At 44.4% G+C, this 23,849-nt stretch overlaps 1 protein-coding gene across 5 annotated transcripts in view; it reads right to left on the bottom strand.

The window, feature by feature from the left end:
* Window positions 1-2,573: 2,573 nt before the first annotated feature.
* The window catches only part of LOC137564233 (WAG22 antigen-like), a 115,434-nt gene continuing 94,158 nt past the window's right edge, over window positions 2,574-23,849 (bottom strand). For all 5 annotated transcript variants that reach the window (XM_068277835.1, XM_068277838.1, XM_068277833.1 and 2 more), the window contains 4 exons: window positions 23,777-23,824; window positions 21,328-21,360; window positions 9,975-10,849; window positions 2,574-2,740 (listed from right to left, as the gene is read on the bottom strand). In XM_068277835.1, the coding sequence (XP_068133936.1) occupies window positions 9,980-10,849; window positions 21,328-21,360; window positions 23,777-23,824 (951 nt within the window). In that variant the 3' untranslated portion in view covers window positions 2,574-2,740; window positions 9,975-9,979. The remainder of the gene's footprint in view (window positions 2,741-9,974; window positions 10,850-21,327; window positions 21,361-23,776; window positions 23,825-23,849) is intronic.

Consider the following 23,849-nt stretch of genomic DNA (forward strand, 5'->3'; position numbering starts at 1 on the left):
TTACTTGCACCACTGTACCTAATTGTATGTGTTGAATTGCATGCACATGTTGTACCATCTCTGACCCTGTAAAAGCCAAAAAAAATTCTGGGTACAACCCCCGTTGTACTTGGCGAAATAAATATGATTCTGATTCTGATTCAGAGTACAACGTAACTGAAGGGTATCACTGGATAATGAGATGATTAATACCAGTGAGCAGTAAGCACAGTGCAACGTAAATGAAGGGTATCATTGGGTGATGATTAATACCAGTGAGCAGTGAGCACAGTACAACCTAACTGAAGGCAGGGTATCACGGGGAAATGAGATGATTAATGCAAGTGAGCAGTGAGCACAGTACAACCAAAGTGAAGGGTATCACTGGGTAATGAGATGATTAATACCAGTGAGCAGTGAGCACAGTACCACCTAAGTGAAGGGTATCACTAGGTAATGAGATCATTAATACCAGTGAGCACAGTACAACCTAAGTGAAGATATCACTGGGTAATGAGATTATTAATATCAGTGAGCAGAGTACAACGTAACTGAAGGGTATCACGGGGTAATGAGATGATTAATACCAGTGAGCACAGTACAACCTAACTGAAGGGTATCACTAGGTAATGAGATCATTAATACCAGTGAGCACAGTACAACCTAAGTGAAGATATCACTGGGTAATGAGATTATTAATATCAGTGAGCAGAGTACAACGTAACTGAAGGGTATCACTGGGTAATGAGATAATTAATACCAGTGAGCAGTGAGCAGAGTACAACCTAAGTGAAGGGTATCAATGGTTAATGAGATGATTAATATCAGTGAGCAGAGTACAATGTAACTGAAGGGTATCACTTGATAATGAGATTATTAATACCAGTGAGCAGTGAGCACAGTACAACCTAAGTGAAGAGTATCACTGGTTAATGAGATGATTAATACCAGTGAGCAGTGAGCACAGTACAACCTAAGTGAAGGGTATCAATAGTTAATGAGATGATTAATACCAGTGAGCAGTGAGCAGAGTACAACCTAAGTGAAGGGTATCAATGGTTAATGAGATGAATAATACCAGTGAGCAGTGAGCACAGTACAACCTAAGTGAAGGGTATCAATGGTTAATGAGATGATTAATACCAGTGAGCAGTGAGCACAGTACAATATAAGTGAAGGGTATCACTGGTTAATGAGATGAATAATACCAGTGAGCAGTGAGCACAGTACACAATGTCACTCACGAAACTTAATGAATGACCAGCACTAGCAGTGGCAGTGTGACTGTCTGTAAGTAGTAGCTGAAGTGTATGACTGGTTAGCTGAATACAAGTGAGCACTCTGAACCTGCCTGCCTGCACTAAACACACTAATCACCAATACACTCTGACTACACTGACTACAGCAATGACTCACTGGCTAGCTAGCTAAATACAACTGACAAGTACAATATAAGAGCACTGTTAGGAGTAAAAACACTGGGTTTTGACTCAGAAAATGCGCTTGCTGAAGGAACAATGGCCTGGTGATGATCCTCTCAGTACCAGAGTCTAGCAAGAACTGAGTTTTTCCATCATGGCCGCCGCTTTATATGCAGGAGGGGAGGGCATAGCCTCCCCTCCTGTGATTGGTTGCTAGGGCCTGGCTGGGGGCCTCTGATTGGGCCAGGGTAGTCACTTCCGCCTACTTCCGCTATTCACGACCTAACCACGAGTTCTGCGCCGTTTTCACGAGCCTGAATGCGTTCATTCACGGTCTGCTGAAGCGGATTTTAGTGAATAAAAATTGATTCACGGCGACGAATACCCGTGGTGGAGAGCTGAAAAATGGTTGTGGAATCACGGCAAGTCGTGATCACGACCTCCATCCGAGCATCACTGGAATGGAGATCAGGTCAGTGGAATGCAGAGACTCGGGTGAGTAACCTCTCATTTATACTCTGCTAGGGACTCTGCATTGGTAGGGTAGGAGGGAGGGAGGCACTTGGGGAGGGTAGTAAGCTGCCTTTCCATCATCAGGGGCCTGTAGGCACGTGCCTACAGTGCCTTATGGTAAATCCGGCCCTGCAAACATCTGTAAGCTATGGTGCCTATACACGGTACCATTTTTTCTTTTTTTTTGGAACATAGAAATTTGATTGATTATTCCATTTGGTCGAAATGTTTATCAAATTACTTTCAATTTCTCTTTTATATATATTTACATTATTTTCAAGGTACCATAAACAAACGTTTGATTTTTCCGAAAATCCGAGTAAAGCGATTTTACATGAAGGAATTTTTTTAAAATCTATTAGTACTTTCTTATACAACCTAACATACACTATACAATTTCACAAACAATCAACCAGATTTTTCCAACCTGTTCGATCAGATTTTTTATCGAAGGAACTGAATAATTGTTTGTATTTGCTTGATCAAAACATTTTTTTTTCGATTTTCACTCTATTTGATCTTTTAGATCGAATAAATGGGAAAATCGAACGTTTTCATTGTACCGTGTATGGGCACCATTAGTAATATAATAAATGTGCTATTTTTTTTTTTTTGAAAGTGGAGACCAGTAGTTAATAAGGCAATTTTCTGAGACAAGGCTGTTTTTAATGCATTTTATTAATCATATTTTTGAAGCATTCATCAAATAAAAGCTATGGACTTCAGAATCAAAACAGGAGATTTTGTGTAAATCATTTAGCAATGAATCATTCTAACATTTGCAGCAGCTGATTATTTTGTTGTTGTAGGAAATCACTTTTTGTGACCTGCAATTAAAAAAGAAATACAAGTTTAGTAACTTAAAAAAAATCACATACTGTAAATGGCAATTTTAAAAATGTGTTAGAGAAATTTTTTTTGTTCTTAAAGGATACCCGTAGTGACATGTGACATGATGAGATAGACAAGTGTATGTACAGTACCTAGCACACAAATAACTATGCTGTGTTCCTTTTTTTATTTCTCTGCCTGAAAGAGTTAAATATCAGGTATGCAAGTGGCTGACTCAGTCCTGACTCAGACAGGAAGTGACTACAGTGAGACCCTCACTGATGAGAAAGTCCAACTATAAAACACCTTTTCCTTGCAGAAAATGGCTTCTGAGAACAGGAAAGAGATAAAAAGGGGAATTTCTTATCAGTGAGGGTCACACTGTAGTCACTTTCTGTCAGCCACTTACATACCTGATATTTAACTCTTTCAGGCAGAGAAAGAAAAAAAAGGAACACCGCATAGTTATTTGTGTGCTAGGTACTGTACATACCAATGTCTATCTCATCATGTCACATGTCACTTCGGGTATCCTTTAAAGTGAAACTTAACCAGTTAATGGCAATCAGACGCATTAAAACATCCTGTTCGCCGCTGTTAATGGCAACAGGACGTTTTAATGCTTCTGATCGCTCTGCCGTCGCTGTGCACGAGTGCGCGCGCTCCCGCCGCGCACACACGTTGAGTCTCACAGTTCCGTGATTGGACCAGGGAATCACATGTTCCCTGGACCAATCAAGTGCCAGTAAGTGAAAAAGGCAGATCATTGTTACAAATCAGTAACAATGACCTGTCTTAAAAATGTTTGTAAATAAACTCGTTTTCTCCATCCCAGCTTATCTATCACCTCAGATTGCTGTCAATTAGCATTCAGAGGTGACAGGAGCTGGGAGAGAGAATCTGACTGTACTTGTGGTAGGCTTTTTGCTTTTTTAAATAACATTTTAACCCCATACTAGCCTAATTAACCCCTTAGCCCCCCCCCCTCCTTAGCCATTGACCCCTGTTCTGTTTAATTTTAGTATATTTTAGTACTTTTCTGTACTTTTTCACCCCTCTTGTCTCTCTTCTGCCCTTATTTTGGTATTTCTATCTATACTTTTCTATTTTTTCGTACCCACCTTAGTATAAAGGTTTGTGCGTTATACACATCAGAGAGAGATATTGTAGTGTATGAATCCCTCCTACCCTTCCATGGCAGGTTAGGGATCAAACAATACATCCCAAGTAAGGCTGCAAAGTATGGGGTGACATTTTATAAGGTATGGGAGAGCAACAGTGGCTACACATATGCTTTTATGCTGGCGTACGTACGAAAAGGGCGTCGGGAAAAAAGGGCGCGTGGTATAAACGATAAATGGAAAATATCGTTTATAGAAATATTGTGTAGAATTTCGTTTATAAATAGTGTTTTATGAATTTATAAATCACTAAATAATGTGTATGAGATCGGCAATTCTTAAAACGTTAATCTTCCCTATTTGTAAAGTGAAACTTATATTTACGTTTATTAAAAACCCTCCCTGTACCTATCCCTAACCCCTAGACCCCCTGTTGGTGCCTAAACCTAAGACCCCCCTGTTGGTGCCTAAACCTAAGACCCCCCAGTTGGTGCCTAAACCTAAGACCCCCCAGTTGGTGCCTAAACCTAAGACCCCCCTGTTGGTGCCTAAACCTAAGACCCCCCTGTTGGTGCCTAAACCTAAGACCCCCCAGTTGGTGCCTAAACCTAAGACCCCCCAGTTGGTGCCTAAACCTAAGACCCCCCTGTTGGTGCCTAAACCTAAGACCGCCCAGTTGGTGCCTAAACCTAAGACCCCCCAGTTGGTGCCTAAACCTAAGACCCCCCTGTTGGTGCCTAAACCTAAGACCCCCCAGTTGGTGCCTAAACCTAAGACCCCCCTGTTGGTGCCTAAACCTAAAACCCCCTATGGATAATAATGTTTTACAGACATTAATAAATAAAAAATGTAAAGAAAAAAATGTAAATTATTTTTTTGGGTGGATAATAATGTTTTAGAAATGTTTTAGAAATAGTGATTTAGTATCTTCATAAACGTTATTCGTCACGGGCTCATTTTGTAAACTTAAATCATCACAAACATAGTTATAAATCCTTAAAAATCTCCGGGCGCCGTTATAAATCCTTAAAAATCTCCGGCGCCTTTTTTTCCCTGTTCAGCGCCCATTAAACGATATTTATAATGGAAGTGAATGGGGCGCCCTTTTTGTCCACTTGTCTCATGCGCCCAAATCTACTGCTTCCTTTATGCTGTATGAGGGCAAAGATAGCCATTTACAGCCAGCTGGATGCCCACCATACATGCCAACCAGTGGGAAAATTGTGGTGGAACTATCTAACCCACTCCTCCACCAAGGCTATCATGTGTATGTTGACAACTACTACAGAAGTATTCCCCTTTTTCGCATTTTTATACTCAGCCCAGACTGGTGCCTGTGGGACATGAGGCCAAACTGCAAAGGCCTCCCACCACAGGCGGTTAATAAAAAATTAACAAAAGGGTAAATTGTACAGTCTCAGATGTGGTGAGCTCCTGGCTGTAAAATATAGGGACAAGAGGGGCGTCTTGATCCTGACATCCATTAAAAATGAAGCAATGGTTCCTGTCACAACCTCTGGAGAGCAGATCGAAAAGCCAGTGTCATAATGACTATAATAAGAAGATGGGTGTGGTGGACCTTACAGACCAAATGTTGTTGTACTACCTTTTACAAAAGAAAAAAAGAGGGCCTGGTACAAAAAAAGTATTTTTTTTTTTACCTCTTACAATGCACAAAGCTGTTGTGCTTTTTAGAAAGACAGGCCATGATGACAGCTACCTCCAGTTTCAGCAAGAAGTGTTAAGGTCGATGATTAACGAAAGTGCCCATATTACGAATTAATTCAATCCTATGCAATTGGATGACACAGTTCGCCCAAGTGGAAGACATTTTCCTGCCCTGATCCCCCCGAACGAAGTCAAGCAGAAGCCACAGAACAGATGTCTGGTGTGTACCAAGAACAAGAGGCGGTGTGACAGCAGATACCACTGTCCAAAATGCCCCTCACTGCTGGGACTCTGCGTTGTCAGCTGCTTTGAAGCATATCATACCCTCAGCAGTTATTAGACATCTTTTTTTTTATAACCCTAAATTTTAACTGGACTCTAATTTTTTCTCCCAACTTTTATTTGCCACTTACTGTCCCTCAAAAGAGCTCACAGTTTCCACTAGTGCACATTAACCCTCCACTGTTTTTGGGCTTGTGGGAGGAAACCAAGAAGTTTGGAGGAAACCCAAGACTCTTACAACCTGCAAATAGATTTTTTCCCCGCTTGGACTTTCTGCTGCAGGTTGAGAGTGTTAGTCACAAGACTTCACTCTGCAGACCACTCCCCCCCATCCCCAATAAAGAATTACATTGTTACATTTGGTAAAAAAGGGCCTTAAAAAAATCTAAATGTATAAAGGGTATCATTTTAAACGTGACAAGCAAGAGAAGAGAATTTGGGGTGTTTGATAGATGAGACCTATGTCATGTGAATTTTTTCTGTGCCAAAAAGAAAAAAAAACTAAAAAAAAAGTACAATGATCAAAGTTTTGGTGCAATTTCAGCAAAACCAAGTCCAAATGATACAAATATGTATATCTGAGTAGGTCTGGGTCTCTATAGTTTTCAGAATGGTGCAGGGGCGTAACTAGAAATCACTGGGCCCCCCTGCGAATATTTGGATGGGGCCCCCCCCCATAGGTGCCAAATAATAGTAATGGGGCAGCGTTTCACTGTAAATTAATTGTAAAGTGGGCAGCATTTTACCAGACAATCGTAATGTGGGCCAGAAAATCGTAATGTGGGCAGAGTTCACCAGAAAATCGTAATGTGGGCCTTTAGAAAATCATAATGTGGGCAGAGTTCACCAGAAAATCGTAATGTGGGCAGCAAACACCTGAAAATCGTAATGTGGGCAGCAGACACAAGAAAATCGCAATGTGGGCAGCAGACACCAGAAAATCGCAATGTGGGCAGCAGACACCAGAAAATCGTAATGTGGGCAGCAGACACCAGAAAATCCTAATGTGGGCAGCAGACACCAGAAAATCGTAATGTGTGCAGCAGACACCAGAAAATCGCAATGTAGGCAGACACCTGAAAATCGTAATGTGGGCAGCAGACACCAGAAAATCCTAATGTGGGCAGCAGTGACCAGAAAATCGCAATGTGGGCAGCAGTGACCAGAAAATCGCAATGTGGGCAGCAGACACCTGAAAATCGTAATGTGGGGAGCAGCCACCAGAAAATCACAATGTGGGCAGCAGACACCTGAAAATCGTAATGTGTGCAGCAGACACCAGAAAATCGCAATGTGGGCAGCAGACACCTGAAAATCGCAATGTGGGCAGCAGACACCTGAAAATCACAATGTGGGCAGCAGACACCTGAAAATCGTAATGTGGGCAGCAGACACCAGAAAATCCTAATGTGGGCAGCAGACACCAGAAAATCGTAATGTGTGCAGCAGACACCAGAAAATCGCAATGTAGGCAGACACCTGAAAATCGTAATGTGGGCAGCAGACACCAGAAAATCCTAATGTGGGCAGCAGTGACCAGAAAATCGCAATGTGGGCAGCAGTGACCAGAAAATCGTAATGTGGGCAGCAGACACCTGAAAATCGTAATGTGGGCAGCAGACACCAGAAAATCCTAATGTGGGCAGCAGACACCTGAAAATCCTAATGTGGGCAGCAGACACCAGAAAATCATAATATGGGCAGCAGACACCTGAAAATCGTAATGTGGGCAGCAGACACCTGAAAATCGCAATGTGGGCAGCAGTGACCAGAAAATCGTAATGTGGGCAGCAGACACCTGAAAATCGTAATGTGGGCAGCAGACACCTGAAAATCGCAATGTGGGCAGCAGTGACCAGAAAATCATAATGTGGGCAGCAGACACCTGAAAATCGTAATGTGGGCAGCAGACACCTGAAAATCATAATGTGGGCAGCAGACACCAGAAAATCCTAATGTGGGCAGCAGACACCAGAAAATCATAATGTAGGCAGCAGACACTAGAAAAAAAAATGCACCTGTGAAAAAAAACCAATTCACTTACCTGACAGAAGTCTTCTCCTCTCCCGGCATCTGGCGTGCAGCTCCCCGAGTCCTCCTGCAGCACATCTCCCGCGCTGACAGGCAGAGTGCAGGGCTACGGCAAGATGGCTGCCGAAGCCCTGTACTAGAGACACAAATAGTCTCCAGTGTAGGGCTTCTTCGGCGGCCATCTTGCCGTAGCCCTGCTCTGCCTGCCGGAGACTATGCAGGCTGCTGGTGGAGCGGGGCTGCGGGGAATGAACTGGCGCAGCGTCTATTAGACGCTGCGGCCAGTTGAGCACCTTGCTGGGGGGTCCAGAGCACAGCTCCCCCCCACGCACAGTGAGCGGGCCCCAGAGCAGCCCCGGGCCCCCCTGTGGCTGAGGGGGTCGCATCCCCGGTAGGTACGCCAGTGGAATGGTGACATTTATGACCTGTATCGAATGTTCTGAGACTCCAGGGGCTTTGCTAGGAAAGAATGACTGTATTACTTTTGGTGCAAAAAAAAAATCCATTGGCGCTGCTCAAGGTTAACACTGTATTGTGTGGCAAAAAAAGCTATCCGATTATGTATACAGGGTATCATTTTAACTGTGACAAGCTAGAGAAGAGAATTTCGGGTCTTTGACAGCTGAGGCCTATGTCATCTGATTATAGTGGCTCAACTCCCTTTCCTATACAGTTCTCTGGTGTCTAGTGGTCCACCTTTGCACCCATAAACAGTTCCCTGGTGTCTAGTGACCCCCATCCTCCCCTATACACTTTTATAGTGTCTAGTGCTTTCCCCATATGGCTTCCCTGGTGATCTAGGGCTAGACACTGAGACCAAGTTGCAAGCCAACCTCAATGTCTAGTGGCCTCTTCTCTCCCTTATAAAGAAGTTCCCTGTTGTCTTGTACCCCCTTGCTCCTCTATAAAGTTACCTGGTATCTAGTGGCCCCTCCCTCCCCTATACACATCCCCGGTGTCTAGTGGACCCATTTCCTCCCCTATAGAGTTCCCTGGTGTGTAGTTGTCCCTTTTGCACCCCTAAACAGCTCCCTGGTGTCTAGTGACCGCCCTCCTCCCCCTATACAGTTCCCTTGTATCAAATGCTTTCCTTCTTCACCCCCCCCCCCTTTCCCAAATGGCTTCCCTGGTGATCTAGGGCTTCACCCCCAATAAAGCTTCCCTGGTGGTCTAGAGTAGGTCAAACATAATCCATAGTGGGGAAAAAACTTGAGAGCCAAATGTGATGGCTCTGCAAGGCCAGAGTTTGCCCATGGGCCAGAGTTTGACATGCATGGTATAGATCCATACCAGGGGGTGCTTTTAAAAAGACTAAATAGGACATTAAAGGGAAGGTTCACGGTACTAAAAAAAACAAACTGCACTCACATGGGGCTTCTTCCAGCTCCTGGCAGTCGATCGGTGCCCTCGGCGAAGCTCCTCTCCCTCCGGGCGTCCAGCAGTGAAGAAGCCGACCTCGCCAGGTCTGGTTCCAGGTCAGCTTCCGTGCGCTCCACGCCGGGGGGTCACGTGGTGTAGAGACATCATCGGGTCTCTACTGCGCAGGCGCAGAACTACTGCGCCTGCGTAGTAGAGACCCGATGACGTCACGTACATCACGTGACCCGCGCCGTGGAACGCACATGACGCCGACCCGGAAGCCGACCTGGCGCCCGGAGGGAAAGGAGCTGCGCCGAGGGCAACGATCGACTGTCAGGAGCTGGAAGAAGCCCCAGGTAAGTGCAGTTTTTTTTTCTTTTAAGTGCGCGGATCTTCCCTTTAAGGCTTTCCTATGAGGAGATGGATTAGTCCAAAGCCTGTGGGTAAGAGAATCAGAACAGTCAGTTCAATAATACCTTCTGTAAATTACAGCTACATATGAAATCATTTAATGACATTACACTTTGCTTCAGGACAAATACAGTATACTTTTTCTATGTTAAAAAACATGTATTTAACATTTTACAGTTGTCATCATATTACTCCTTTAACTAAATCTCAAGTTTCATATTTTTGTTTCTAGTTAAGATCTCTAGATGTGGATTTCTTTCATAATTTTGCCCACATGAGGAAAAAAAGAAAATGCAGTCAGACAAATTAACCTTTTTTCCCCTCTATTTTAAAAAGAAACAAAAAGAAAACAACACACCTCTTCTATTTCTTAATTAAAAATCTTCGTGTTGTGCCTTCATTCTGTGATGTGCTTCCTCCAGCCATTGTCATACCACTTGTACCAGGTAGAGCAAATATTCCTTCACCAGCACCCAGCGCACCACTAAATCCATTTCCATTAAATCCTGCTGCACCTTGTGAACCACCTCCAGCACCTAGTGTACTGCCCCCTAGCATTGCTGTTCCGGTTGCAGTAAGACTGATATCTCCACCGAGACCAGTAGCTCCCATACCAGAATTTAATGAATCACCAACTCCACCTGCTTGCCCAACTAGTCCGCCAAGCAGACTTCCTTTTCCATCTTGTCCACCAAGCAGACCTCCTAGCCCAAGTACTCCACTAAGCAGACCTCCTTGCCCACTTTGTCCACCAAGCACTCCACTAACAGCATTAACAGCAGTATTTGCAACTCCATTAACTATATCTGTCACTGATGTAAGAAGCCCAGGAACCACTTCTGTGACACTTCCAAGTGCATTTCCCACATTAAGTCCTTTTGTTAGTCCTCCTACGGTATTCAGAACCCCTCTTGTGACTCCAGGAACTGCTCCTGCGACATCTCCAAGTATGTTTCCCACACCAAGTGTTCCTGTCATTCCTCCTGAGGGCCTTACAAGTCCTCCTGTGACACCTCTAAGTGTGCTACCCAGCCCTCCAATGGTTTGAGTAACTGGTTTTATTAGACTACTTATCCCCCGAAACACTTCATTAGTCAAAGAGGTCCTTCCAAGTAGCTGTTGAAGAAGGTTGCTCAAAAGTCCCAGATTCTTGGAACCTATCTCAGCAAGAAATTGCTTCGGACCATCTATTCCTGTTGTCCTTCCATCAAGGCTTGGAAGACCAAGGAAATCCTACATAAAACAAAAACAAACAAACAAAAACATCAGAATGCCTTAGCAATAGAAAATGAAATCATTTAAAGTTCGTGCTTTTTGGTAATTATTATTTTTTAGTAATTATACAGTGCTGACATCTTCCACAGCGCTTTACAAAGTATATTGTCTTGTCACTCACTGAGGGCTGGAACCCACAGGAGCGCTTTTGGCAGCGTTTTGGCAGCACTGCGATACGCTAGCAGTTTGCCAAAACGCTGGGCTAATGTTAATGGATGGGGCAACTTCCACAGGAGCGTTTGCGTTTCCCAGAAACGCAAACGCAGGACCTGCAGCATTTTGGGAGCGTTAGCGCTTCAATGTAAAGTATTGAAACGCTAGCAGAAACGCTCAGCAAAACCTAAACTGAGCGGTTTTGCTAGCGTTTTGCGGTTCAGCACACTGTAACAAAATGAAAAATAATTCACAGGACCAATCAGGATAAAAACGCAAAACGCTACGCACCCGCTGGGCAAAAAAATACAATGTTGCAAAACACAACCAAAAATGCGCATGAATCCGCTTGCAAACCGCTCAGACAAAACGCTAGCGGTTGCGTTTTGCTATGCTGATTTCAGTGGGTTCCAGGCCTAACTGTTCCTCAGAGGAGCTCACAATATAATTTCTACCCCAGTCATGTGTCCACCCACTATAGTCTAGGGCCAATTTGGGTGGAGCCAATTAGCTTATCTGTATCTTTTTGAGATGTGGGAGGACATCATTGTACCTAGAGAAAATCCACGCAGACACAGGAAGCCTACAAACTCCATCCAGGTAGTGGAATTCAAACCTTTTCTGCATTACATAAAGTGGAGTAGAGAATCTTCATTTTAAGTGACCATACAAAGGTCAATATTTTAGAATATGTAATCACTTTCATCAATGTTTTATTGATCCTGACATAGCCAATTAATCAGTGCTGCTCAGCAAGATTTCGGATATCCGAGTTACCCAGATAATCCAAATTTTTTCAGTTATCCGACCGGATTTGGATTTTGGATACCTGGGCCCAAATCCGGATAGCAATCCGCGGATAGTTGTGAGGCAATCCGGATATCCGCGGATATCCGAGGATATCCAACTATTGAGATACTCTAACTGAGAAGATGACGTCTATGACGTCATTGAGCCAATCAGAGGGCTCCCAGGGGCTCCCAGCAGAAGCCCTAGCAACCAATCACAGAAAGGATCCCTGGCCAGCCCCACCTGACCTCATTCAGCCAATCAGAGGCCTCCCAGCCTAAGCCCTAGCACCCAATCACAGAAAGGAACCCTGGCCCCCCTGTATAATAAGGAGCGGTGCCATGATGAGAAATATCGTCCTTGCTTGTCACTAGTGCTCACTGAGAGACATGCTCCAGTGCTGCTGGCATAGCAAGTGTTGTATACAGTGATAAACCTGAAGTTGTTCAGTGATTAACACCTTCAATATCACTACACTATTGTTCTATTGTTTATTAGGTAGCTAGTGGCACTTGGCACGTGGCACTTGGCACGTGGCACTCGGCACGTGTCACTTGGCACGTAGCACTTGCCAAGTGCCACCTGCCATTAGCCAAGTGCAACGTGTCAAGTGCCACATGCCAAGTGCCAAGTGCAAGTGGAACATGCCAAGTGGCACGTACCACATCCGGCATGCTGCTGCATTGCCCTGCTCCTGCTGCCTTTGCTGCTCCCACCGCCAGGGTGCCACAGGCCACTGCTGCTGTGCTGATACCACCTATATTTAACCCAAAACACAATTGCTGCCTAATTTTTTGGAGGTGTCTGTGCTGAAAACAGTCATGTCCCAGATGTGCGGTTGGACTTTGGATACAATATGGGCTGCACGACTGCTGTCTGGAACCTAGTCCTGATGTTAATTGACAGATTTTTCTTTTTTTAGGGGGGGGGGGGGAGTTTAAGTCCCCACATCATCAATTAGTGTTTTCCCTAAAAACATGATGCCACGTGCCTTATTTACCCTAAAACGTTTTAAAAGCAATTTAAAGGCCACTCCTACCCGGATATCCGAACCTGGGAGGATATCTGGGATACTGGGTTCGGATATCCGATTTGGATTCCAAAAGTTCAAACTCGGATATCCGATTTGTATTGGATTTCTGGGTATCCGGATCTGAATTCAATTCAGATTTTGAAAAGGGGTATCTGAGCAGCACTGCAATTAATAAACTTCCAATCAATGTGGGACAGTTTATTGGTCTGATCATGCACAGCAGTATATTATCATTAAGTGGGTGAGGGAAGAAGCAGAGGTGGCTTAATGGCCACATAGTTTTGTGCTAAACCAGGGCGTACATATGGCCGTACCGCCAGTGGGCTGGGCGCAGGGTAAGCCGAATGACAGCTCACCCTGCTAAATATCCCGGAGGCACTAAATACTATTCCCCCTCCAAGTTGTGGCAACTCGAAATTCAAGGTCTGGCGATCACCGGATCCCTAAATTACTCTTATGCAGAGGAGCAGCACAGCATTCCTGCTATGACTGCGCCCAGATTCAGCGCTAGGTGCTGGGGGCCGAAATAACCTGCTTTGAAATCAGGGCATATAAAGCTAGTCAGTGCAGTGATTTGAATGACTCCCAATCCTATTTCTACTGACATCTGATAGAGTGGTGCAAGGTGGTACAATGATCACCACTACCCATGTGATTTGCAATCAGGAAGTGATTGATCATTTGGCAGATTGGGCCAATATTAATTAGTGTAATCAAACACAAATGTACTAAGCGCTCACATAGCTCTAAGCAGTCACTAGAAAAGCATAAAAACATATAAAACGTCCAGTGTGAACAACATCAGATCTGGATTTAAGTCCTTTCAAATATGATGGAACGTACCTTCCCACTCGTGTAATGGTAGTGCAACATATATTGCAATAGGCTCAAACGCTCAGTGTTCATCTGGTGTAAGGCTATGTTCACATTGTAAATCACCAGCGCTATCGCAAGTGTTTTGTAAAGCGCCTTTCCCTGCGCTTTTAGCTTAGAAAAGTGCTTTTTTAAACACTTTTGCGGAGCGATTAGTTTTTTCACTTTCTGACATCAGTCAGGAAGTGAACTCTTTAACCCGGAAAAGAATATATACAATGGGGTGGATTCACTAATAGCGTGCCTTATCAGAGTTAACACTTATGCCTGCTAACTGAAAATGACGAGAGCTCTACTCGTCCTGATCTGAACCCCAGGGGGTCCAATCACTATATACTGTAGTGTTGGGCGAACACCTGGATGTTCGGGTTCGGGCCGAACAGGCCGAACATGGGCCAGATGTTCGGCATGTTCGGCCCGAACGCCGAACTCAATGGAAGTCAATGGGACCCCCGAACATGGGGGCCCTATGGGGTCGCAGGCATAAGGGGGGAGCATGCCCCGGTCGCGGGGGGGGGGTCAGAAATTCCCCCCACCCCCTCCGCTAGCGCTCCCCCCTCTGCCCGCTTCCCCATAAAAAAAGTTATAGTACCTGGTGCCTGGTGGCTGGCAGTGGAGTGAGGAGGAGGAGGAGGAGTCCGAGTAGCAGAGTGGCGTTGAGGCCGGGCAGCGGGCGGTTCAGCGCTAGTACCCTTGTGGTACTTCCGCCCTTTCTCTGACCTCACGTCCTCTGCATACGAGGGTACGCATCACGCGTACCCTCGTATGCGTCATCACGCAGAGGACGTGAGGTCAGAGAAAGGGCGGAAGTACCACAAGGTACTAGCGCTGAACCGCCCGAACCGCCCGCTGCCCGGCCTCAACGCCACTCTGCTACTCGGACTCCTCCTCCTCCTCCTCACTCCACTGCCAGCCACCAGGCACCAGGTACTATAACTTTTTTTATGGGGAAGCGGGCAGAGGGGGGAGCGCTAGCGGAGGGGGTGGGGGGAATTTCCGACCCCCCCCGCGACCGGGGCATGCTCCCCCCTTATGCCTGCGACCCCATAGGGGGGCAGTATTCGGCCGAACAGGGCCCTGTTCGGCCGAACAGGGGCCCTGTTCGGCCATGTTCGGCCATGCATTCAACAGTTCGGGCGAACCCCGAACAGTTTGGCCGAACACCACCAGGTGTTCGGCCGAACTCGAACATCACCCGAACAGGGTGATGTTCTGCAGAACCCGAACAGTGGCGAACACTGTTCGCCCAACACTAATATACTGTAAGCTGTGTGTTCTAAATGATGTCAGTATACAGGAATCATGTCTGAGGAAGGCTTCATATTCTTAGTCTTAGCTTACTCCTTTTCCACTAAGTTAGCCAATAAATGGTATCGTCCTGATTCAAAACTACTTTCTTTTACTGACGGCTAACACAGTACAATACTCCACTGCTACTACTTACTTAGCTAAGGCGTATTCAAGCCCCGTAAGCTTGTACGTCCCTCGCTGTCCTCTTCCTGTTTGGCCCTGTACAGTAGCCACGTCAGGCAAGTTGGAGACTACTGTGCATGTACTGGCCTGGTCAGCGCACCTCCTGGATCACGCTATCATGGCCAGGAGCACTCGGCACTTGTGCACTACGATAAGGCTAGTAGCCGCACATGCACAAAATGCGCCCAGGCCATGGGAGTGCAATCAAGGAGGTGTACCACCAGACCAGCGCATGCACAGTAGTCTGTGACTGTACTGGGCAGAACAGTGGATCAAGGAAGAGGCCCGGGAGGACAACAAGGGATATGCAATACTATGGGGGATGGAAGAAACCCCTGTGAGTAAAAGAACACTATTTATGTTCACCATGGGGATTCTTTAAGGTAGTCATACATTTACTGATTTTCCCAGTAGATCTGATCACTTTGATTGAAATCGAAGCTCCAATATGTCAGATCAATCGTAATACTTGATCAAAATTCAATCTGACATGACCAAAAAAGGGGGCGAGGCACCAGCAGCAGCAGCGGATAAGTGGCAGACACGGACAGGTAATGTGTAGTGCACTGGGCACTGTGGGGGTACATTGAGCATTAGGGGGGACAGCGTCGGGTTGGCGAGGTGGCGAATGCAGTGTCACAAGGATGATTCCAGATTGATTTCATGCTGAAATTGATCGGGAATCAGCCTGTGGCGTATGGGCAAGCAACAGATCTCTTTCCAATCAGATTCGAATAGAGAGAGATCTGTCTCTGGGTCAATCTGCCCATTCATGGTCTGCTGTATGGGCATGTTTAGCAACCATGAACGAGTTATCTTGTGTACAATAACTTGGGGCAGGGCTGCTCCAGCTGGCTATACCAAGCTCAGAGCAGTTGTGCTCGGATACCCCCAATCACAAATTAGAGTGATCACGAATTCGAATTTCACCCACTTACGAATTGCCTACTGATCACGAGTAGAAAGGAATATCCGACTCGAGTGTGGTTTTGAGTGGAATAACCGCATGTAATAACGAATCACGAGTGGTATTCGTGATTAAAAACCCGCCAACTTTAATGGTTAATAGCAAAGCCCCCTTACATGCCAGAAACACCAAATTTGCCAGATATGTTAAGAAGAACAGTAGGAACAAGAGGATTTTTTTTTTCAAAAAGACCTTATCGTTTTCGAGAAAATCGATTTTAAAGTTTCAATTGAAAAATGATACATATAAATGTGGTAAATACTTTAACTGTCATTTACCCCATTTTTTTCCTCTTGTTCCCATTGTTCTTTTCTCAAAAACTATAAGTTATTTTTGAAAAAAAAAATTCCTCTTTTTCCTACTGTTCTTCTTAACATATCTGGCAAATTTGGTGTTTCTGGCATGTAAGGGGGCTTTGCCTGATCGGCATTCGTGATCGAGAGCCAATTACGACCTTGTGATTGGAAAAAATGGCTCATGATCACAAGTTACTCGTGATCACGACCTCGTGATGAGCATCCCTGGCTAAGAGTAGTGCAGATCCTGCATCCAGAGCAGGTTAATCTCAAGCGCCCCCTGCTGCACTCTGCAATAGGTAGCGGGGTGCACACTGGCAAGCTGGAGAGCCACAAAAGAATGTGGAGTGCATGTAAAAAATAAAAATAAAAAATGGCTGACAAAAGGTAATTAGGTATACAGAAACATGTCACGCTAACAGCTTTGTAGCAGAAACTTGCAGCCAACTATTAAGCATTTGTATGCACGTTGCAGCTACTATTATCTACAGTACTTATTACCATCTGCACTGAACCTTCTTTGACTTTCCCCAACATTCCCAGCAGATTTGATCACTGAGATAGAATTCGCTGATAGTCTTTAGCACAACATGCCACATTGATCGTAATTTTTAGAAAACTTTTTAGAGAATTGCTGAAAATCAATCAAACTTATCAAGCTGACTGGGCGGATAATCTTGATTGATCGAGGCTGGTGGAGCAGCGATGCTTAATCGATAGCCCATAGTCCTGCATTCCATTAAATGGTGCAATGTTGTAATTCAATGGATTTCATGAAAAAACTATGTGTAGTAGGTGAAAGGATTCAATCCCTCTATAGGCCTATACCCACTTTGTGATTTTTACATCGATTTTTCCGACAAGCAATGATTTTGTGAGCGACGAGCAGTCGTTTCCGCGATCTCATGAGGTATGTACAGGCGTGCGATTACACAAACAATGTTTGGTAATAACAACCGTCACAACGGATGGTATTTTTAAGATCCCTGATGGCTCCTGTGCAAAGTACTGCAATCGTTTGATCTCCCGTTCTCACCTGTGTGCCGTTGCGTGTTCCTGCAGGTTCAGAAGATGAATCAGGGAACCTCATTTGTCGGAAGGGGTCGCTGTGAGGTTCACCAATCCAACTTCAGGTGAGTATTTAGCTTAGGATCAGATTCAGAAGATCTGATGTGTATGTGCACCTTTACAGATGTATATAAACAAAAAACTATAAACACACTATTTTATGCTCTGCGACTCTAACTACCCCTCACTGGTGCAAACCAAGAACACTTTTTTAAAACGCTAGCATTTTAAAAAGCGCTTGGCTGATGTATTTGAATGGGATGGATAACACCGGAGCGATGTGTTTTTTCCCAAACGCAAACGCAGGTCGTGCAGCATTTCTGCTGATTTCTGAGCCTTAATGTTAAGTATAGGAAAGTGGAAAATCGCTCTGAAAAGCGCTAGAGCAGAGTGATTTTCCAAGTGTTTGTTGTTACAGAAGCTGTTCAGTTCCAGCTCTACTGTAACAAAAACTTAAATAATGCTACACCAAAACGCTCCAAAAATCACTTGGCATAATTAGAAAATCGCTAGGCACATGCCTAGAATCGCTCTGAAAAATCACTTCAAAAGCGCTGAGCGTTTGCGATTACGCTATCGCTTTTTGGTGTGCACTGACCTTAAGTTTCTAAATGTCACTGATCTGACATCTGGGCATGAGACACCTGTCCTCTAAAAGGGAAGGGAAGTGGGCGGGGTAAAAAAATAGGCATTATTCATTTTGCTGTACAAGTAGTATGTACCTCGTAGATATGGAAATTTGTGGATAAAGCTGGGGACGGGGGAGGGGGGGGGGGGTAGAGTTGCAGAATGTTGTACAATGCTTTTACTCTTTAGGTCCCTTTCACACTAGCACATTTTCATTGCGTTGCATTACCCATTTTTAACGCAGGGTAACGCTACAGCAATGAAAGTCTATGGGACATTTCATACCTGATATGATGCAATGCGGTGGAAGTAGGCAAATTACAGCTAGGGCAACAGCGCGTTATGGGCCAGCATCTGCGGTGACGTTCGTTAGCCAGAAGTCATGTAAGTCAATGGTACCGCAAATATTTTTACTTTTTAGCGTTGCAGTGCGCATGCACTGAAGCAAAATTTGTCAATACACTTGCTTGCAATACGTATTTCCGCCACAAGAAGTGAGAGGTAGAGAGCCTCACTCATGGGGCTTGATTCTCTAAACCGTGCTAACTCATAGCACGGCCGCGCTAGCGTTTTTGCGTGCAAACTGAACTTTCAAGTGAAAAGTTTGCCATTGCGCGCAAAAATTTGTGATTGTGTGCGAAAACACGCTCAAAAAAGCTAGCGCGGCCGTGCTATGAATTAGCACGGTTTAGTGAATCAAGCCCTAGGTATATTTTACAACATGAATTACAGCATGCATACAAAAAAGGCTGGCACCACAGAATAAAAATAAGCTCTTTATTGAAATGCCATTAAAATGACATAATAGTCAAAAAAAATAGGCTTTGCCGCCAAAGCCTATTTTTTTGACTATTATGCCATTTTAATGGCATTTCAATAAAGAGCTTATTTTTATTCTGTGGTGCCAGCCTTTTTTGTATGCATGCTGTATGGGCCTCATTGGTGCTGAGACCTTTGACTTGCAGGAATGCAGGAATTTCTCCTTTTACTGAGTGCTCCTCCACTCCACGAATTTTACACTATGAATTACATTAATATGCATTACCGCAAGGATCTACGAGATTTTTTTTAGGGTTGCGGTGCGATCATAAAATAGAGGCACATTGAAAACACCAGTTATAGATGTGAGACCGGTCCTAAGGTTTTGCACACACCAACCAATATAATTTTTATTTTCAAAACTGATTTATAGAATAGGAGCAAACATATATATATATATATATATATATATATATATATATATATATATATATATATATATATATATATATATATATATATACAAATACAGAGTGTGCTGCAGCCCCTCTGTATTTGTATATTTCTGATGGAGTCTGGGGACTTCCAGTGCTGCGTGCATGCTTTGCATAGAATTGCATAAAATTTGGTTTGTCCTGCTTATCCCTTGGCATTTATATACCGTATATACTCGCAAGCAAGCCGACCCGCATATAAGCCGACCCCCCAACTTTTACCTGAAAAAAAAAAACAGGAAAAAATGATTTACCCTCGTATAAGTCGGGGGTAGGAAATGCTGGCCGCGTGATCCCCCCAGTGTGTCCCAATATAGCTAGTATAGTGCCCAGTATGGGTAGCTAGTGCCTCAGTATAGCTAGTAAAGTGCCCAGTATAGCTAGTAACCACGGACCACGGACCACATCACTCGCAAGCAAGCCGACCCCCCAACTTTTGGCCCACTTTTGGGGGGTCAAAAATTCGGCTTGCTTGCGAGTATATACGGTATATATATATTATTATATATTGTATATACACATATATTGTATAAACTAGCTGATGGCCCGGCGTTGGCCAGGCATGGTTTTGGCTGGTCACTCCAATATTCACCTAGGTGCTCCTTCAGTGTTGCTAACCTGGATGGGGTAGCTTGCCGGTGCACTCGTCCAGTAGGTTCACCACTCCAGCCACAGTAAATCCCAACAACAATGAGGGCAAGGCACTCCACGAGCTTCAAACTTGCATTTGTTTATTCAGAGCTTAGACACATACATGTTATGGGTCACCTGACTCATCCTCAAGTGAGGGTCAGGTGACCCGTAACATGTATGTGTCTAAGCTCTGAATAAACAAACGCAAGTTTGAAGCTCGTGGAGTGCCTTGTCCTCATTGTTGTTTTGATGTATTTGGCTGGTGTTGGAATGAAACAAATCTGACTGGCTGCGGCTCCACCTCCTTTTCTGAATTTGAACCCCAGTCACCCAACGACCAACTGTACCAGGTTTGAGGCTTGTGCCACTAACAGTGCAAGAATGGCTGCAATTAAATATTCCCCTTGAAAATAAAAAGGTGAATTTTGATTGGCTTTTGTAGGTTCCACCCACTTTTCTGAATACTAATCCCAGTCACCCAGTAACCAGCTGGTCAAAGTTTGAGAACCCTACCATGAGGGATGCTCAAATCCGACCCGGGAGACATCCGGATAGTTGCTATCTGGATATCTCCCAATAAAGCTGTGCGGGGGGGGGGGTCAATCTTACCAGAATGACATCTTCTTTCGTCCGTACGCGTTGCCTCCCACGATGCGCTCCAAGCGCCGCATGCCCCGGTCTCGTAACTACAAACACTTCCTCCATCTTGGGTGGCAACGCGTACGGACGAAAGAAGACGTCATTCTGGTAAGATTGACACCCCCCCCCCCCCCCCGCCACTCTCCTCCGGGACCGGCGCATGCGGCGCTTGGAGCGCATCGTGGGAAGCAACGCGTACGGACGAAAGAAGACGTCATTCTGGTAAGATTGACACCCCCCCGCCCGCACAGCTTTATTGGGAGATATCCGGTTAGAAACTATCCGGATGTCTCCCTGGTCGGATTTGAGCATCCCTGCCTACCATTAACAGTGTAAGAATGACTGCAGTTTACATTTTCCCAGTGAAATTTGTATTTGTCTCTGTCTACTTTTTGGTTATGGGGGTAAAAAGCATCCTATATGCTATTCCAGGTAATGTACTATGTGTGTGCCAAGTTTCATTCAAATCCGTTCAGCCATTGTTGCCTAATTGAGTAACAAACATCCAAACTGTTGCACTTATAATATTAGTAAGAGATATATATATATATATATCTTGATTTTTTATAAATACTCATTTTAATGCACCAGTGCTAAACAAAATGACAACATTTTCCACATATTATACTCACAAGATATTTGGATACTTTTTCGACGAGTGGTCGCTGTATAAAGGAAACAAGAGTTGAACATTTTAGATGAATCGGGTTGTCTTGATAATGTACAAAGTACCATAACATATCTGATGTCAGGATATTCAGAACAAATCAGTAAAAGATAAATTCCTATTGTTTTTTGGTTGTTACTTTGAGTTAGGTTCAGCATACACGCAAGGCCGGATTTACCATAAGGCACTATAGGCACGTGCCTACAGGCGCCTGTTGATGGAAAGGCAGCTTACTCCCCTCCCCAAGTGACTCCCTACCTCCTTTCCTATGCAGAGTCCTGAGCAGAGCATGAATGAGAGGTTACTCACCCGAGTCTGGCATTCCACAGTTCAGATCTCCCTTCAGTTGGGGGCACCTCTAGCTACCTAATGCTTGGGGGCACCTCTAGCTACTTAATACTGAGGATAGCTCTGGCTGCCTAATTCTAAGGGGCACCTGTACCTAACTATGACATGCAAGGGAAGTAAGGGAGAAACAACAGCTGGGTCAGCCAGCACACTGGTGTTTGTAGATACATGGAGGGCGGAGTCTAGGGTGCCAGGATATCGGTGCCTACAGGCTCCTGTGATGTAAATCCGGGCCTATGATACACGGGTCAATTACCGCCCAATATGCTAAGTTGGTTGCTGCTTCTCTGGCTGAACTGTAATAGGATAGTGATAAATTCCAATATATTTAATTAAAAATGTATCGGGAATCGATGGAATCATAAAGCCTGGTACACACATCCAATCTTGAGTGGACAATTTTACCACTTCCATGTAGTATGAGCACTTGCCTGAACAATCTGTTCATAGTATTCAGAATCTGTTGGCTCTCATGGTATATGGAGGTGGTAAAAGTGGTCAGCCATTGGCCAATCAAAATTACATGTGTGTACCAGGCTTAAAGGAAACAAAGTTAAATAATGATGGCCGGTTTTACTTACTTTGGGCTTCCTCCAGCCCCCTGTAGTTCTCGTGGTCCCGCACAGATTTTCCTCTCTGCTTCAATCAGCAGCTGTGGCCCTCCAAAAGCTGCATGAGCAGGCCCGAGCTGTGCAACTCTTGTTGGCATTCCCAAGGACGGGAGCGTTCTCCACTTGTGCAGCTGTAAAAATTGCATCTGTGCATGTGCCGTACACTCCTGACAATGGGGGTCCAATCGAGGAGGTGTGCATGCGCAGTAGCCTGCCACTGGCTCAGGTGGCCAGCTTTCAGAAAGGCACTGCTGTTGAACAGAGCAGAGCAAAAATTATGGTGAGGGGCCAGAAGGACTACAGGAGGCTGGAAGAAGCCCCAGGTAAATTAAACTGGCAACTTTTATTTCACTTTAGTTACCCTTAAAACGGTGTCATTTGATGTGGCCTTCAATCCCCCACAAGAGCTCCATATAGGGAAACCAGTACTGCAAGCAAGTTTGTTGCTCTGTAGAGTATGCAGCCATATGATGCCCATTAATGATACAATCCTGACTGTACAATCTTACAACCTTTATGTAATATGAGGGAATACCTGAAGTATACATTCAAAGCATATTCAGTCAGTTTACATTTCTACTACATACATTTGTACAGTCAGGATGATATCATTGATAAATACCTTTACACTAAAGCTGCATACAGACACCAGATCATAAAGACCACCTCGGGCAAGAATTAAGCATGTGTGTGTGTACAGAGGTTCTGCCTGCAGGCTAGAGACAAGTTTGTATAGAACTCTGCCACAAACTGTCATTCGAAGGATCAAGCCCCGATCCCTACCGGGGAACAGAGATTAAAGGTGTGTACATAGCTTCAGTTTAAAGAACAACTATCAAAGGAATAGTTTTTCTGTAAACCCCATATTCCTGAAAAAATGTTAGCCAGCAACACTAAAAAGCTTTTCAGACGTCTCTCACCACAGCCAGTATGAAAAAAATGCAGTGTTTACCAGCTGTTTGTAACAATTTTGTATTGGCATTGGGGGGAGGCAGATCTGTACTATGTAGCTAGGTTACACTTCTCCCTGGCTGTAAACTATTTACACTGCTAAGGCACAGAGAGAGACAGAGATAGGATCAGGCACACAGCTGCAGATGATGTTATTTACAAACTATGTGTAGGTATATGTCTGCTTTCTATCATTCTGAACTCATTTTACTCAAAGCATTACTGCTGGTGAGGACTGTCTCTGTATGCTGGATGTGCTGGACACAGTCCTCCATAGTAATCCCCACAGTGAGGACTCTATTCTGTCCTTTTTTTTTTTTTTTTTTTTTTTTTGTGTGGCACAAATGAAAAGATGAAAAAAAAATCGCTTGTATTGCTATTTGCTAGTAATTACTGGAAATATATGTGGCATTTAGAATTTTAGCTAACTTTGATAGTTGTCCTTTAATTTCTTCAACTTGCTACAAATGTGATTCAAATCTACAATTGGCATATGTGTCTTACCACTGGTCTACCGGAAGGTGTATTTAACAATCCAAGGTCAAAAGAAGCCTGCAATATGTATGAAAAGAAGTTC

The sequence above is a fragment of the Hyperolius riggenbachi genome, chromosome 3 (assembly GCF_040937935.1).
Source record: "Hyperolius riggenbachi isolate aHypRig1 chromosome 3, aHypRig1.pri, whole genome shotgun sequence".
NCBI lineage: Eukaryota > Metazoa > Chordata > Amphibia > Anura > Hyperoliidae > Hyperolius > Hyperolius riggenbachi.